Raw genomic sequence first — 18548 nt, forward strand, 5'->3', positions numbered from 1 at the left:
TTGGTTCAAATCCTGTTGAATAGAACAAACCAGAGTTTACTGACACATCGTGTCATTAGTTTATTGTACATGCATTCCCCCTTTCTAATTTGAATACTTCAGTTTAAAATGTATCTGAGTTGCCCTGATTATTTATAGGTCCGACATGATTGAGTACATTCAGAGATTACAGCTATTTAACCGAAAAATCACACAATAAGATCCACTACTTCTCTTTGGTCAAACATAACGTCACATTAACACTCGGCCAGGTGAGATAATCTGTTCTGCCACACTGTAGATTTACATGTTTACATGACAGGGTACTGTACAGATTAAGGCAAGTCAAGTGAAAACAGGAGACGGGTATTCCAAACTACTGAAAGCGGGATGACCGTAGTGGAGGGGAGGGGGGGGGGTGTGAGGCCTGTTCAGATGTAGACCGGCTGCTCCTGGGCCGTCAGCAGGCGGTACATGGCTGCAGGCATCGTCTTCATGTGGATCTGGACCAGAAAGAAGCCAAATGATGGGAATTAACACAAACCGCTCATTGTAAAAAGACCAATCGGAGATCACAGGGTTTGTTTCTGAGGACTCGGACCTCTCCCATGGCGTTGGACAGGATCTGGACGATCTTCTCGTGAGGCGTCGCCACCACGCTCTGGCTGTTGATCTCGATGATGCGGTGACCGACGCGGACTCCTCCCCTCTCCGCGATGCCCCCCCTCATCAGGCTGCAGATCTGCGCCAGTTAGAAAAACAGTGAAACTCAAAGTAATATGAACACAATCGCTGCTCCGTGTCGGTCTGTGGGCTCGAAGAGGGCAGCGGCGTTAAGCCCACACTCACGATGCCGTTCTGGACACTGAAGCCCAGCTGGTATCGGAGGTCCGGCCTGCGGATGAGCACCATGGTGACAGGAGGACACCTGACGATGTTCATCTTAATCCTGGACTGAGACTTGAGACCCTGAAGGGAACACATCAACAGGTGCGGTTGTCCCGGGTTACAGGAACACCAAGTCTACGTAACAGAATGCACAGAAAGGAACCAAGCGCTTACCTTGATGATGCTCTGGCAGGTGCTGAGCGGTAGACCCACCAGACTCGTCCCATTGATGGTCATGATCTGGTCTCCGATGTTGAGTCGACCGGACTTCTCCGCCGGCCCAGCGTGCATCATGCTGGCGATGATGACGGTGGGGAGGATGGACCCCCAGCCCGACTCGACTATCACCACACCCAGAATCTCTCCTTTCTGCTTCTCAATGTAAACCTGCCGGGGACCACACGCAACTTACAGAAGAACAAACTTTTTCTCCTGCAGGAGGAACTATGGAAAAGTAACATTCACTATTCAAATATTTATGATGACACGATCCAACCTGAATGTGAGGGTTCTTTGTTGCAACTTATGTACGTGCAAACACAAAACGCCAACGGGTACGTGTGGGATACTCTTCACTTCCAGTACACCATTATTGTTAAAGGTGGGAACCATCGCCTGTGATTGTGCTGCCACCTACTGGTGCACTTACATCCTTGCAGTTCTCCGACTTGGAGAAGTGGATGAGGTCGTCGTTGTACATGTCCTGAGTGTTGAGCAGGTCGCTGTACTCCCGCTGGCTCAGGTCTTCGGGGTCGATGCCGTTGGCCCGGAGGAACTCCTGGTAGGCGACGCTGAAGGACTGGCCGATGGACTGAGCTATGAGCTGAGCCTGAAGGAGAGGAAGACGGCTCATTGATCATGAGGAACTATTACAGCTCCCTCGGCAATTTGGGCCGTGCAGAAAAAAAATAAAAAATAAAATAAAATAAAAAAGGTTAGACATCGTATTTTAAAGGCTTGTTTAAAATGACGCTGAAAAGACACACGTGCATTGTGTTACAATATGTGTGACAACCCCTATGGACGTGCAGCAAATCAAGTCGAAGGCCCTGATAACATTTTTGGAAATGTCATTAAAAGTTCACTGTCTGCGCTTTAGTTGATGAGACCGAGCGACGCTGTAGAAGGAAGCAGATGTCGCTAGAGTCCTTTCATTCGGGGGACATCTTATGTTGGAAGACCAGAGTGAAAACATCTGTACTATCCTAATACTCTTCTTAGGGCCACACATTGGGGGATACGTGCTAATGCTTGTGACATTTTTTGCTGTGTTATCAGGAGTTTTCAGAATCTAAAATATATTTTGACAAACTTAATTCCATTAACATCCTAAACAACTTTTAAAACAATAGATACAGTATAACTGACTAGTTAATGATTCAAACACAATGTTTTACATACATTTGACTGTTTTTAAACATACTACATACAAGTTTACGTTCATGCTTTTTTGACTTTCTATGCTGTCCTCAGAGCTTTTTTACTATTTAGTAACCTTTACTGTAATATGGAGTTTATTTCTATTGACGTCATTGTCTTGACTTAATCATGGGAAAAAGGGTTTTGGCAAACATTTCTTTGGTTGGCAGAATGAATACTGGGCTGGGTGGTGTGGAATAAACAAGTCAAAGAACGAGATCCTCACTGTGCTTTCCTGCCTCTCGAGGTGCAGGACAGCCCTGTGTGTTTGAGCCCCATCTGCTCCCTGTAGTTCGAAAACAACTGTTTCCTCTCCAACTCCTTTTGCACCAATGATTTGCCATGAAGGCCCTCCCATTCGTATTAAGGAGACATTTGATCTCCTTGTTAATCCGGGGCTTATTGTTCAGGAAGCAAAAGGACTTTTTTCCCACATGGAACAATGTAATCGCATTCTTTCGGCCTCTTCCCAGAGCTCGTGACCAGAGGCGAGTGAATGCAGACGGACTCGTGAATCAAGAGCTCTGCCTCGCAGCTCCGCTCCCTCGTCACGTCAGCAGCTGAATCTACACTTCACCGCTTCCTTCTCACGCTGAACAAGACGCACAGGGAGTGGGAGTCATACTCCCTCGCTGGTGGCAGTGACTCACTACCAACCCAGTAGACCCAATTTATCCTTTTCCTGCAAAACCCCCCCCCCCCAAAAACCTCACACTCATCCTGACCACTTCACACCGCTGCAAACCCCCGTCAGCGCGTGCTGAAGGTCACGTCCTCTGCAACAAGCAGGGACGGGATTTTGAAGTTCCCAAACCGGGGAACTTACAGTCTGCAGATCTGCTGAATTGCAATTGTTACCGGTCTTACTCACCGGTTTGATTTCATTTGATACGAGAGGATAATAAAAATAAAAAAAAGAACTCACATCCTCGGACTCAAAGACGTGGCAGATCATCCTGTACAGCCGCCGGTCGTCGTGGGTCATGGTGGTTTGCTCCGCCGCGTGGTCCAGGTTGTCCTGCGCGCTGCGGGAGCGCACCATCTTCCCTCGGGCCATCAGCACCACCATGTTACCGATGTCCGCGATGTAGGAGATGGTCCTCAGTGGCAGGTCCATCAAAGACTCCTGGGGATCCAAAAAGCGAGGGGATTACATGATCTTCCCCCGGCAGGGATCCAAGGTGCCGCTGGTTGTCTCTCGTGTACCTGAGTGTCTGCATTGAGGACTTTGATCCTCTGCGTGGACATGAACAGATCGACCTCGGCGGTGACCGGAGCCTCGCTGTCGGGGCTCTGCGCAGCCGGAGAGAAACAACAACAACAACAACAACAGGTTGGGAAACGGCAGCGAGGGAGAGCGGAGCAGGTGCCTCAACTGCTGAGAGCCCTCAAAAGCTCCAGCATACAAATAAGACTAATGAATGTTAAACGCTGATGTCTCATTCAATCCGAATATGACAAACCAAAGGAAACCTGTGAAATCAGCCTGCGCAAATATGCAACGTCAAATGTCTGTACTTACAGGGCTTTTTTTATTTTTTTTTACAAGAAACACACAATCAAAGGGACTGAAGCAGCTTACCCTTTTCCTGTTCTTTGCCTGCTTCTGGGCAGCCTGTGACGATCACAAAGCAGAGCACAGACGCGTCAACAAATAAGAAAGCTTTTGAGGTTGATCGACAGCGACCTAAATCGCCCGTCTCCGATCCAAATGCAAAAATCGAGGGACGAAAGGACCTTAAAAAGGTGTGTGTTGTGTATGTGCGTGTGTGTGTGAGGACAGTGATTTCACCGTCTATCACGTCTGACGACAGCAGGCGGCCAGAGGCCTTTGCAGCGAACATGATCAGAATATTCCTCGTCACCAGTGACACACACACACACACACGCACGCACACGCAACCCCCCGAGGGCAGAGAAGCGCTGTGTGTGTGTTTCGGGGTTTGCGTTTCCAAACATGTTGCTCTGTGCGACCATTTGCTCCCTCAATGGCGTCTTACTTTAAACGTTTTCAGTCTGCTCACATTCTTCATAGATTTCATCTAAATTGGATGTTTGACATACAAAAAGGGTCCAGGCATCTACATGCATTCTAACAACTGGATTTCATTTTAACAGATGCATCTTGTACACTATGTGATAATAAATTGAGGGTTGAACGATTGATTTAATCTTGTCAAAATGTTAATGACCCATTAACGGGGACATTTGTTCACATTTTCTTGGAACCATGCCAAATGTGAAGGTTATTTTACAGACAAAACAGTTGATCAAGAAAATTTAATCAACAATGAAAAGCAGCTGCAGCCCTCCGACTATAAAATGTGAAACTCATTCCTTCTCACATCTATAAATAGTGATAATCAGACCTCTGTTAAAGCAATTACAGCTTTGACATGTCCACACACCCGTTGCCAATTATCATCATCGTGAGGTCGAGCATCACCAGTACTCAGTAATCTCTATGAGGGTACGGCCGTCTCCATTATTCTATTTTTGATAGAAATCTTGTGAATTCTATCCAAAAATTAGCAGTTTATTTTCATTTCAAATCAATGTATCTGTATACTTTTAATATCATGTAAATTTGTAAAGTCTTGAGAGCCCTAAGCCCTCCCTCAGTTCCACACACATTTCATAATAGATTTTAAACAAGAGGGCGAGGAGAAATAGCCCTAACCTCTGACCAACTGCCCTCTTGATCCCATTCCATCACATCTTCTACAATCTATCGCACCTGACCTCCTTCCTTTCCTCACCTGTCTCATCAACAATGCTCTGTTATCTGGCGGTTTTCCCAATTCTCTGAAGGAGGCGAGAGTTAATCCTCTCCTGAAGAAACCTACCCTCAACCCTTCTGAAGAAAACAACTCCAGACCAGTCTCTCTTCTTCCCTTTCTGTCCAAAACCCTTGAATGTGCGATCTTTAACCAACTCTCCTCCTATCTCCACTGCAACAACCTCCTTGAACCCCACCAGTCAGGCTTCAAGGCAGGCCATTCCACAGAGACTGCTCTCCTTGCTGTCTCAGAGCAACTCCACACTGCTAGAGCAGCCTCTCTCTCCTCTGTCCTCATCCTTCTGGACCTCTCTGCTGCATTTCACACAGTCAACCACCAGATCCTTATTTCCTCCCTTCAGGAACTTGGTGTCACAGGCTCTGCTCTCTCCCTTCTCTCGTCCTACCTCGACGGCCGCACCTACCGGGTAACCTGGCGAGGATCTGTGTTGGAACTTGTCCTCTTACTACTGGAGTTCCTCAGGGTTCCGTGCTGGGTCCCCTCCTCTTCTCGCTCTACACCAACTCTCTCGTCGCGGTCGTTCGCTCGCATGGCTTCTCCTACCACAGCTATGCAGATGACACACAACTAATTCTCTCCTTCCCTCCCTCGGACACCCAGGTGGCGGCACGGATCTCAGTGGATGTCCGCCCACCATCTGAAAATCAACCCCAACAAGACTCAACTACTTCTCTTTCCGGGAAAAGATTCTCCGACCCGGGACTTGACTGTCAACTTTGGCAACTCCGTGTTTACGCCCACTTTGACCGCTAAGAACCTCGGCGTCACACTCGACAGCCAACTCTCCCTGACTCCCAACATTACTGCGACAACACGATCCTGTAGATACACGCTCTACAACATCAGGAGAATACGTCCTCTACTCACTCAGAAGGCAGCGCAGGTACTGATTTAGGCTCTTGTCATCTCCCGCCTGGGCTACTGCAACTCCCTCCTGGCAGGTCTCCCTGCCACCGCCATTCGACCTCTGCAGCTCATTCAGAATGCAGCAGCTCGACTGGTCTTCAACCTTCCGAAATTCTCCCACACTACTCCACTCCTCCGCTCCCTTCACTGGTACCGGTGGCCGCCCGCATCCAGTTCAAAACATTGGTGCTCACGTACCATGCTGTAAATGGATCGGGTCCAGCTTACATCCAGGACATGGTCAAACCCTACATCCCGACACGCACTCTCCGCTCTGCATCTGCAAAACTGCTCGTCCCTCCCTCACTGAGAGCAAAACACTCGACTAGATCACGACTCTTTGCTGTCCTTGCTCCGAAATGGTGGAACGAGCTCTCTGAAGACACCAGGACCGCAGAGAGCCTTCACATCTTCCACCGCAAACTAAAGACACACCTCTTCAGACTCTACCTCGACTAAAGACTAACAAATTGTAGCACCTAAATTGTACTTGTAACGTCACTCATCTATAGCAAATTGGCTTATTTGAGGAAATTGCACTTTCTTGTTTCTTGTTCTTCTGAGTTTGTATCCCTACGGTTGAATGCACTTATTGGAAGTCGCTTTGGATAAAAGCATCAGCTAAATGACATGTAATGTAATAAAACATTAACCCTCGGGAACAGCAAGGTCGGCTGCTCCATGTCCCATGTTGAAGTGTCCCTGAGCAAGACACCCAAGCCCTAATGGCTCCCCGGGAAAAAATGTAAGTCGCTTTGGATGAACGTGTCCGCTAAATGACCTGTAATGTAATATTCTGCTTTGTTTGCATTTTTTGTTTAACATATTGTTCAATATGTGTTTCTTCATAGGTTTGTTGTCTTCAATATTTACCTACCATGTAGAATGAAAAAGGTAAGGAAAAGTGGAGTGTCCAAACTGTTGACTGGTACTGCACACACGCACGCACACCAATGTACTTTGTTTAATCACCGTGATTAAAGTAGGACTTGCTTTTCTCTTTGCGTATGACATCACGCACTGTGACTGGAGCATAAAGCAGGGTTACAGGCTCCAGGGCGTCACAGCTTTGCTCTTCAACTTATATAACGTCCATTGGCTACGAGGAGAAAATCCTGTCGGGCTGTAGATCCGGCGCAGTGATGTGCGAATGATGCATCGTGCACAAACCCAGGGACGTTTTGCCTGCTGGCTGTGTCGCCCGCTGAGGATTTCTCAAGACCAAATATAAAGACAAGCTCAGTTACATCAGCAACGATCTAAAAGTCGGCTAGAAAATGTATCTCCAAACCGAGGAGATGTGGATTTGAACTTTGAGCTCCTAGTGGAAAATAGTGGATCAAGACATCAGCTTTTATGCTTTCTGCTCGGCGATCCGGTGCTATAATAAAACAACAAAAAGGCAGCTGTATCTAGCAATATGGATCATCAGAAAACAAGGACATCATCGGGTATCTCTTAAAATAATATTTGCTCCATTTTCTCTTTTGTCCTGGTCCGATGAACTTTGAACACAGTTAAACGGTCCTTGTGGAGAGAAAAACATTCCAGTTGTTTATGGCTGAGCCATTCCAGCAAATTGGAATATCCTAGATGTCTTCTTCCATAAATTCAGCCCGATAAGGGGAATTTCTTATGAGTTAAGCTCTTGAAAATGCCCAAGTAAACAAAAAGCACTTGTTAATTACTATAAATTGTATTATATCACCCTCCTGCGCTATTTTATACACTACTGTATATATTAGTATAATTGTACCGACTTCTAACTTCTTATGGAAGCCAAACATTATACTCAGGTGACCCTAAACATGCCAGTGAGGATGCCAAATGAAGATGATTGATTGCTGCTCACTATTAGGTACTGTGTGTCTATCATAGTCAGAATATTTTCATTGGGCAATTTGTTGGACTTTATTCACTATGAAGACGAATTTGCTCTCACCCGGACTCTGCTCATGGCCTCCTGTGCCTGCTGCATGCGGGCGCTCTTTGTGGGGGTCTTTTCTGACAGCAGGTGGGTGCAGCCCAGGTAGGTAGCGGCAAAGATGATGCCGTCAATAAGGTCTTCAGGGTCGCATGGTCCCGGTACTGCATGAACCAAAAGCACTCGTTAGGCACATATATACACAAGCAGATACAATATTTAAAAATGCACCTAACATTGTAAGTCTTGTTCCACCCACCGTCAACAAACGTTGGAAATGGAGGAAGGGATCTGCGAAGCTGAGAAAGGAAAAACAAAAGGAAAAACTGTAATACCATCCTTACTTTCTACTCGCATACCTGGCTCTCCCCCAACTCATTGACATTTTACTGCTGGAAGAATAAACACTAGTACAAGATGCTTGCCTTTGCAGAATATCATCCATGTTGCCGTGGACATTATGAACTTCAGTGTTCTACAACCGGACGCCATTTTTGCTGTATTGGTTTACTTTTTTTAATTAGCAGAACTAAAAGTAATAGGAACCTCTAAAAGCTCATTTCCTGTTTGCAATGAACCAATGGATGTGCAGGAAATTGTCACACGATTACTTTGACACTAAAACAAAAAAGAAATCAAAACCCTTTTTTTTTTTAAAAATCTGTGTTTTAAAGTAATTCACAAATTCTCACTTCCTGGAGAGTCGGCTGCTGTGGAGGAGACTGCGGCTGGACTTGAGGTCGCGGCCGCTGAGCTAACAGCTGCTGGTGATGATGATGACGATGATTCTGATTCTGCTGCAGCTGATGTGGATTCTGCTGTTGACGTTGCTGATGCTGATTCGGCGGTAGGGCTTGCGGCTGGGTGTGTGTGTGCGGCGGCCTCGCCGTGTCCCTCTGCTGTGACTGGGGGCCCTGGTGGGGGTGATGGCTGTGTTGGGGCTGTTGGTGGAAATGCGGAGGGTGATGCGCTCCGAGTGACTCGGTTCTCAGCGGACTGAGCGGCTCCCGAGCGGGAAGTGATGCATAGCGGGAGGGAGACTCGGACACCGACTGAGCCGGGGAGTGAGGAGAAGACTGAGGGAATGAAACAGAGAGGAAACATAAGAAGTTGGGTTTTTTTCTAAAGCACTCCTTTTAAACTGCAATTAATATACTGCAACTCAGCTAACACCTTATTCCAGAGAATTCAAGATGTGAGGATTAATCCAACATAAAAGCAAATGGGAGCCAGGGATATAAATTTTGTGAAACTTCCAGAATGAAGTCTAATTCACTGCAGACCTCCTTGGGCTGTGTAACTCCTCAGCACAGTCTTGGAAGTACAGTTCAATATTTCCAGAGATAAAATAAGGACAGCACTGAGCAATGTCAAGAAATAACTGCTGCTACTCATTAAACTCTTAAGTGGTAACTGTTACATCGGTTTATGCTGCCATTAAAACAAATGTTCTTTAGTCGAAACACATCCAAAGCATTCATAACGCATTGGACATAACCGATCAGGTCTCATCACACTCATTTCATTTCTTCATGACTTGATTCATTCATGCACTGCAACAATTACAAGATCTGCAGAAAACTACACACTTTTTTTATGAGCTGCCACAAACTCTTAACTGTTAATTGTGCAAAAAACAGAACAAAAAGAAACTGTTAAACAAAAGAATTCTTCACATTTTTGGGGGATTTTCCAGCTACACCGCTCCCATTTCTAAACTTATTACTTTCTTTAAGAAAAGTGCAGCATCTGGTAACCTTTGAATGAGCCAATTTAGACTGGAAATGTTGCTTTTCATGTGACATACAAGACGATTGTAAAAGGGAGCAGATCCTGTTGCTGCGAGAACTTCTTTAAATATTTATCATCATACACAGTAACAGTAAAAAGTCACACTCACATGGCCAGCTGCGGGCTGCAGTGGACATACCTCCTCCCCGGGGGGGCTCACCTCCTGCCTCATCACCCAAATGGGCTCCACAGGCCTGTCAGGTGTGTAGGGGGAGCGCACGGCCTTTATCTTCACCTCCTCAATCGCCTCCTTGATGTCTTTAATCGCCAGGATGATGGCGTCCCCCGAGCCCCTCGTACCCTTTTCCTCTTGGAGGCCTTCCCCGCCGCGCTCCTCCAGGGCCTCCCCGGAGCTCGTCCGTCCAGACGAGGGGCTCTTGGCCGGAGTTTCCGCTCGTCTGGGAAGCTGCCCGCGACTCCTGGGGGCGGGACTTTGCTTTTCGGCCCTTTCCCCCTCGCCGTCAGACTGACCGTCGTAGTGGTGCAGCCGGCAGCCAACGGAGCGGTTGAGAGGGGAGTGGTGTGAGCCTCGGCCCCTGCCCTGCTTAGGGCCACATTGGGGGCCCTTGGTCGCCGGCGGCCCTTTTTTAAGGTTCTCCTGGCTGTGGCTCGTGAAAGGCTCCTGCTGGACCTCGTTGGACTCCATCCTCCAGCCGGCTGGCCGGCGAGGTTCTCTGTGTAACTCGGGGTAGGAGGTCTTAAGGGGCTCAGGGAAAGAGTTGGGATGGGATTTCGGTTCAGAGTACGACTCGTAGATGGGCTCTGGGTACGATTTTTGGTGGGACTCTGTATAAAAGTCTGCATAGGTTTTAGGATAAGAGTCGGCGCAGGAAGTGAAGTGCGACGGCGAGCCCGATTCGGAGCAATCCTCATCGTCGTCCTCATCCTCCGGTAGCAGGTCATTGTCGGGTAGAGGGCTCAAACTGGTGTCCTCGCTGAGGTGGTCCAGCTGAGGGAAAGGTGGAACATCCGGGGACGAGGGAGGGGTTGGTGACTGGAGCGGCGGCGGGCTGTGGAGCGGTCCGTCCAAACTGAGTGAAGCAGCGCTCTCGGTGTCGGAACAAAGATCCGTGATTTCACTTCCCTGAGCTGCAATATCCTCCTCTACGTCATCCAACACTTCTTCCTGAACCTCCTCGGCGCTCTCCGCGCGCTCCTCTGCTTCGTCATCGCCTGCCTGCAGGTCATTGTGGCTGCAGCGACCTGTGGTTGAGGAATGGTCTCCATCATCCTCCGTCTGTTCTTGATCTTCATGCTTCTCCTTAACTTCCCCCATTTCCTCTTCACACTCCACTTTGAGCTCCCGGAGGTCCCCTTCTGCCACAGCTGTACGGGTATGTTCCGGGTGATGTGGCATTTCATTAGATGCAGGACCGGGTGAGAGTTGGGTGGGGGGGGCAACTGCAACAGGACTCTGGTGAGGGGATCCCCCGTCCTGCAATTGGTCGTTTGCAGGATTATCAGGCGTGCGTTGCGTTGCCCGCCCCTCTGCCGGAGCCTCCTGCTCATCCACAGCAGGCGAAGAGCCCTGCAGCTCTCCGATAGGCCGCCTTTGTCTGTGACCTCTGAGCCTGGGGTTAGGGTCGCCGTGACGGCGGTACCGGGTGACGGCAGTGCGGGGTTGCGGGACGGGAGGGGCCTCGGCGTCTCGACTCTCGTCGCCATCGGGCCTGGAAGCAGCCAGCGCCGGCACCAGACCGGGACTCTGAGCTGGCCGCTGGCCCTGCCCCGACGGGGACCGCCTGCGATGCCGAGGGGGTCCGCGACTCGGGTGAGGGTAGTGTTTGTGAGACGGCTGATGATGATGATGATTGTGGTGATGATGGGGATTGAGCTCTCCGTCCTGATTGACCATCTGACACGGCCTCCAGGAGCGGCGTAGAGGCGGTTCCCCGGGTGACGTCCCGTTGGTCTGCCTGCTCCTAGGAGGCGCTTTGTGCTCCTCGCCCGCTTCCCTGGACGCCTCTTCCTGATACTTGTGGCTCATGGCTGGGGTGTGGTCCGACTCCAATCTTCAGAACATGCTCCTCATGTCTCCAAGAAAACCCCGCTCATAGCACAGCCTGGGAGAGAAACAAGAAACGGCAAATTATACACTTAAGATGTTATAAGTGAGTTCAAACGCAACTGACTGCTCCCGTTCACATGGTGTATAGAATGAAGAATGGGGTTAAAATAAGGCATCACGCGATGGCCGTCGTTAACCTACTTTACGAGTGCCTGTATTGGCACCGGCATCGTAAATAAGCAGCCCTAGCAGCTAAGGAGACATGCCGTAAACATCTGGATATGGTTTGAGACAAGTCTGAAGGCTGCTGCCCATCCATCTTCAACCAGCCCCCCACTGATCCTCCACAGTCTGCCCCACCAGCTGATCAGAGTCATCAGTAGTGAATAACAAGTACATTATATTAACAAGAAAACAGAGTTCAAATTATTGTTTTCAACAAGTTTGCATTCCATTCCAAGGTTGACATGCTACTATGGCTAATCAACCCCTTCTGCCCCAATATAAACACACGGAAAGGGAATATTACAGTGACGTTGGGTATCAGGCCGGGGACTCCCTGTCTAATGCCAATAGTAAAAACCTAAATCCTCTGGGTTTCATCTGGGTATGCAGGGCACTTTAATCTGCACCACATTCATCCATCCATCAGCAGCTGGCAGATGGCTCAGGACGAGAAGAAATAAAAGGATGAAATGAGGAGGAGGAGGATGCAGGGCATTAGTACAAGGAGAGGCATCTCTCTGCTAGCAGATAAGACTTGACGGAGAGAGATGGATAGGGCAGCCATCTGAATAATAAAGCCCTCTGAGTGAGAAACACAGTTTTGGTACTTATTTAATATGACGGGACTATCAGGGTATCCATCAGTTAACACGGGGTTTACCCATCGGAGCCCGACGCGCTGAGAAAAGGACACCGGGACGCAATCCGTCTAGATGCTCCAGGAATAGTAAGCTGGCTCGGGAAAAAAAAAAAAAAAAAAGAAGGACACCAATGAGGACAACTGTACAGTCTGATCTGAAGAGAGCTAAAGGCTCACGCTTGCTTACGTAGGCGTGCATGTCGGCTCAAAGGCATTCCTTGTTATTGCTACTCCAGACGTCTCGCTACAGCGGCTCACTTGCGTGCTGCTCATTCTATACGCGCAGATGCATTGGAGAGGTGGACAGAGAGACGACACGGAGGGCAAAGGTTAATGTGGACACTGTAATCTGAGCACAAACCCTAGGGAGGGACCATAAAAAGGGGGCACAGCAGGAGCGAGGACGGACTCCCCGGGTGGCTCATGTCCCTCTCTGACAATGGCTGATAGAGGGAGGGGGGGAGGAGGGGGGGGCACAGATGGCCCTGGCAGCGCGGCAGTGAAACCTACGGCTGCCTGTAGAGCGGAGGACCATACTTCCATCTGTCAGGCTGTGGTGAAAGCTGCGGGGGAAGGAGGCGGGGGGGGGTAGATTTTCTAGCCCATTAACTCGCTGATCACAGACTGACAGACAACAGACGCTGTTAGTCTACACGCAAGGACGGACTATACACCTTTTCTCATGCTCTACCGTTCTCATTTAGGAACCTACCGTCAGGGCTTAATAGCAATACAAAGAAGTTGGTTTTTTGGGGGGACGTCGCTGTTCACATTATTCACCATCGACAATCTGTCAAGTTTCAAGGACAACAGCACCGTGGCTTTTCATTCATTTACACCTGCAGTATCAGCAGCAACATGCAACGCATTGCTTAAAATAGCATGTTCACAAAACCCACCATGGGCAGTAACAACGTAAGACCGGCTGGTGAAGCATTTAGACCTTTTTAGAAATGGTTGCATGTGTTTGGAAATGAGTGGATGCTGTTGCTGGTGCGCCTCTCCTTTCCCCCACACAGGCCTGTGCGTCATTGTTATTTGCTTTTCTGTAAAAATAAATGGAGAAAAATTGACTTTGAAAGACTTGTTTAAAAATGGATCACGGACAAGATTAATATATAATATATCAATACGGATTACGTGAACAGACGGGGGGTGTCTAATGTTAATACAAAGGCAACATTAGGAAAATGAACGATCAAATGCATTATGCAACTGGTATCTGGGTATTACAGGATTAGATTAAATTAGTTTGTTGCCCTCATGCTGCTCACACCTGTAACCTTCTTACTAATAAGTGCTTGAACAATAAATTGATTGCGTGAATAATCCATAAAATCAACTAGCAGACAACAACTTTGATAAATCGATGCACGCGTTTGAAGCAATGGTGTCAAACACAACCTCGCCCGGGCTTCTCAATTGTGACGGTATCCTTCTGTGAAGGTTACAGGAGCAAGCGGATCTTTGGATCAAACAAAACACGTAATTCAAAAACAAATCCATGGGCTCTGCTCATCATGTTTGCCATTTTTCCATTTCCTGTCATGTAAAAAAAATGATTTATTATATTGAGCTGCCCCAACTGTCCTCACTTCTCTATCTTTCTATTCTTGACAGTATGATTTATACAATCCCCCCATGTTGGGAGGCATCAATAGTCACAGTACTTACACATTGTGTTTACATGTGGACTACGCCATTGCTCCAGAAGGGGAAGATTAATCCACGAACAGGTGCCAAATTGGCAAGTGCTTTTATTCTGAAGGCTTACTGGCTTCTTAAATCCCCTCCATCGGCCTTGAACGATTCTATTTTTTTTTTTTTAAAAGGGCAAAAGCCTTCTTTGTGGGATTGGTGTTCATCATCCCTTAGTGATCATCCTCCACCTCTCTGGGACGCGCTTATCGGGAACTATTCATAAAATGACCACGGCGTTATTCTGCATATGAAGCAGGGAGACGCACGCGCGCGCACGCGGCGCTCCTCGCTGCATTAGGATTCAAACCACGGACATCTAATTGAAGAAAATAAGTGCAGCGTACTGTCAGCTGTCTCTCCCTCCTGGACGGCGCGGATTAAACCTCTGCAGGTGTCGGATCCGCCATCAGCTAAAAGAAAAAAACAACCGGATCACGTTGTCATTCCCCGAATAAAGCCGCTTTGCGCGCACTTACCTGCGTGTCAGAGGAGGAGAGGCCCGCGCCCGGCTGCTGCTGCTGCTGCTGCTGCAGTGCACATCGCCCCTGTGTCTCCTGCCTGCTCGCTTTGGCTCGGCTCGTCCCGGCTCGGCTCGGCTCGTCCCTCCAGACAAATTTGGGACTCGGGATTAGAGCGGTGCGCTCAGCGGCCCCTCCTTCTGCGTCGTGACATCAGAGCGGATTAAACGACGCACGAAAGCGCCTTTGCGAAAACACCGCGGACGCTGCCGGTGCAGGCGGCTCCTTCACGGCCGCGAGCGTCGTCCCCTCCCTCCCCCTGTCTCTCTCCCTCCCTCCCGGTGCGCCGGTGATGCGTCGGCTCGGTCCCGTCGTCACGACGCTGCCGAGTTGGATGGAAACACGTGAAGGAGCCGGTGGAACGGAGACGGCGGCAGCTTCCTCCGACGCGGCCGCATCCGGCGCGAGAGGCGAAACAATCAAGCGACCAGAAGCAAAGAGCAGCAACACCTGCGATCAGCTGATCGAAGCCCGCTTCCCTTCATAATAAAGACATGTGCACATTTAATCAGTCAGTTTCAGCGAGTATACGGTTGCAATGCCTTTTGCCTTTAAAAAAACAAATCTTAACAATATAGTTCCCGGGCTTCACGTGGCATTCATTCATAACACACGCCTTTCCCACAGAGACGGGAAGTTGTTGCTTTCTGCAACAGAAGAGCTAATTGGAAACAGGTGTGTGTGTGTGTGTGTGCGCGCGCGTGGAAGGTTTCATGCAAACTGAAAAAAGGCCTCTGGGTCCTATTGACACCCAAACTGCACATGTTCCAATGTTGTTTTGGGGGGAAATACGAGGAAACACGACCTGTTCCGACTTCCCTCAGGCATTTAACACTGCAACCCCCATTTGCACTAAATATCAATTTCACTGTTGTGTATAATGTATAAATTATGTTCCGATATATGTATACAATACTTTGGATATATTTAGATTTGTATCTATACTGTATAGTTGTTAAATGTTTATACCACCACCTGTTTTTATTTGTAGAAATAATAATAAATTCGTGCAACATGGTTTTCCCTTTTTCTGTAGAAGTCACACAGCACCTTTTTATTCTCGGCCTGTTAATCTGGTTTTTACTCCTACATGCCCTACGATGTAGGATGTGGAGAGCGGAGGAGTGTGAAGCAGGTCGGTGGTGTTAGTGAAGCTCCTGGCGTGAGAATCCGCGCACGTTTGTAGTGTCACTCAATGCTTGCTATTGCAGATCAATGGGGCCCGTGTCTACATATTGTCGAGCCCCTGTAACTAATTCTCACCTAAATCACGTGTGACCTTCCGCCCGAGCAGGCGTTTCCGTGACAACAATTTGCAAAGGAGGATGGGGATGGTTTAGAGTAGTAACCGTGGCAACCAATCGGGGATTCCTATCTTTGTGGCATATCTTTGATCCTGCAAACTGCCTGCATGCTTGTGTGAGGCAGTGAACCTTTTGAGAGAGCCAATCAAAGAGCTCCAAAATAATCAGGTCATCAGAACGTATCTGAGGTCACGTCACACAGCCTATATTTTATTTTTCCAGAGACGACATGAATCATTTGTGGCCTCCTCAGCATACGCGGGTGAAGACTTGCGTGGTAAACAAGTGAGCACAGACTGAACCCATTACTGGAATTAATGCACATGAATGTTTAATCGTTAACCACTGCAGAGGTGATCTCTTATCACGCAAAAAAAACATGGCCTCACAAAATGCTCTGTGCTGGTTCCGTTGCTTTCATGTGAAAGTCGGGCTCCATGTTTTCAGTCGGACTGCAGGTGGCACTCTTCAGCAGGATAGGGTTGGGCCTAAGTATTTCCTATTGCTATCTCTTATTGTTCTTTATCTAGGGAAGTCTTACTGAGAGTAGGGCTTTATTTTTGTACGCTACAAGTGCCTTGCTAATGGGTACATCATGGGGGGTCTGACTTTACTCTCCCAGAACTGTTCTCTAAGGGACCAAAAAGATATTTTTATTATTGTTTTAGAATCATAGTAAGTAAGAAACCCGGATTGTTTCTGAGTTTATCAACTTGTACACATGTGTTTAAAAGTATACAGCCATTCTTTTAAACTTTTAACAGAGTCACCTGAAGATAATATACGGTTCAAAAAGAAACACAATATACAGTATCTGAAGGAACTGTAGGGGTGATGTGGTTTGGGGGAAGTGAATGTTGGGTGAGCAGACAGAGTCTCGTTCAGAAGACCCGAACGGCAAGGAGTGAGAAAACGATGCAAGGCAGGTTGGATGTAACACCAGTAGTTTTTTTCCTTTTTGTAAGCTTGATATTTCCTCTGTGTGCTGCATCAAAAACATAAACAAATAAACAATACGATTAAATAAAATAATGTAGGACATGTAACAAAAAGGCATCACAAAGGCATACAAATTAAACAATCAAAAGAATAAATTGAATTGACCACTCACGTTAACTTGAATACACACACTTGAGGATACGCTGGAGTACTGGCAGGGAGTGGAAAAAGGTGAACTGCCAGGGGAGCAGACTATTTATAGTCTCCGCCTCCTTAGCCAGCAGGTGAAGATTGATTGATTGATTGATTGATTGATTGATTGATTGGTGAAATTAACAGAAAAAAAGAACCCAGGTTCCAGGGACTCTTTTCACAGTATCTCACAATATGAATTGTGATAACTACAAATATACTAAATGCTTAATTTACTTTATACTTATTCATAATCACAGGCCAGGGCCAAAGACTTTTGATGGAAAGTGAAATCATTAAATAAAGCGGTGATTAAGGAAAATAAAGTTAGGAAATAAAAAACCCTAGAATTAAATAAAACACCAATTTCCAAAAGGAATGTATCAACTTACAATACTGGGGTTAGATTCTAGATTAGTTCTGCAAAAACAGATTTCTTCACAGAGAAACCTCAGTTAAGAACCCGAGGTGGTGGTCCCGGGTGTTCCCAGAGGAAGGGCGGAGGGCCTGGGGGGGGGTGTAGCCTGCTGAGCCCCCTGGCAGCCAATCACATACTGATGACCACATGTCATCACGGTGGGACGCAAACAGCAACCTCAGCGCGCACCGCTTGGACACATTGTGGCATCTCTCAGTCGTCTATAGGAGCTTCTTCTTGTCGCTCACACAAACCATTCAGGAAATAAAACAGACAGAAGTAACTTTTACTGTTTGAGTCATTTTCTCTTAAAAATGGGATAAATACTTTCAGATTCAGATCCTCAGCGTAGAAGCAGGTTGTGTCTCTGGACATGAGCGTCCAGGGAACCTAATCGACATGCTAATAAGCACAAGTAAGAGGAGGGGAAAGGATGGGCAGTGGAAAAGTCAACTGTGGAAAAGTGAAAAAAGACAAAGAAAGAAAAAGAAAGAAAGAAAGAAAGAAAGCTCAACCGACAGATGGATCACAAATGTGGATGAAAGCGCTTCCTCTTAAAGGCATCGTGCCTCGGCTGGCCTCCAGCATCCAGTAGGAGTGAGTGAACCAGTCATGATCCCAAAACACGCCACAACTGTGAGTCTTCTAGGATCATGTCTTTGATCTGGTGGCCCTCAGATTGCCATCTGGTTCATTTGTATTTCAATGGAATTGGAGGTACGATTCATGGGGAAGTTCACGACCAGGAGGAATCTTTGAGAGGGTTTGTAAAAACACAGTTTAGATCATTTTTTTTTCATTTATCTTCACATTCTATGAATGATTTTGTCTTATGGATTCGTTATTGTCATTTCATGTGAGTTATTCTGCACTGGACATCAACCTCAAACATATG

The 18548-nt window shown here is 47.5% G+C and overlaps 1 protein-coding gene across 3 annotated transcripts; it reads right to left on the reverse strand.

Annotated features, from left to right (window-relative positions):
- Window positions 1-30: 30 nt before the first annotated feature.
- LOC120831495 (uncharacterized) lies at window positions 31-15222 on the reverse strand. Of its 3 annotated transcripts, XM_078088187.1 has the most exons (14): window positions 14759-15068; window positions 14627-14692; window positions 9818-11771; window positions 8610-8993; window positions 8177-8216; window positions 7936-8081; window positions 3869-3901; window positions 3493-3579; window positions 3212-3412; window positions 1517-1696; window positions 1042-1254; window positions 829-948; window positions 581-721; window positions 31-482 (listed from the first exon to the last, which is right to left on the reverse strand). In XM_078088187.1, the coding sequence occupies exons 3-14, from the start codon at window positions 11693-11695 to the stop codon at window positions 411-413; spliced, it is 3495 nt and encodes a 1164-aa protein (XP_077944313.1). In that variant the 5' UTR covers window positions 11696-11771; window positions 14627-14692; window positions 14759-15068; the 3' UTR covers window positions 31-410. The 3 variants fall into 3 exon arrangements, with proteins under 3 accessions (XP_077944313.1, XP_040052888.2, XP_077944314.1); XM_040196954.2 differs by lacking the exon at window positions 14627-14692 and having other exon boundaries at window positions 14759-15222; XM_078088188.1 differs by lacking the exons at window positions 14627-14692; window positions 14759-15068 and adding an exon at window positions 13481-13630.
- Window positions 15223-18548: the final 3326 nt, after the last annotated feature.

Source organism: Gasterosteus aculeatus, chromosome 14 (assembly GCF_964276395.1).
Source record: "Gasterosteus aculeatus chromosome 14, fGasAcu3.hap1.1, whole genome shotgun sequence".
Classification (NCBI taxonomy): Eukaryota; Metazoa; Chordata; class Actinopteri; order Perciformes; family Gasterosteidae; genus Gasterosteus; species Gasterosteus aculeatus.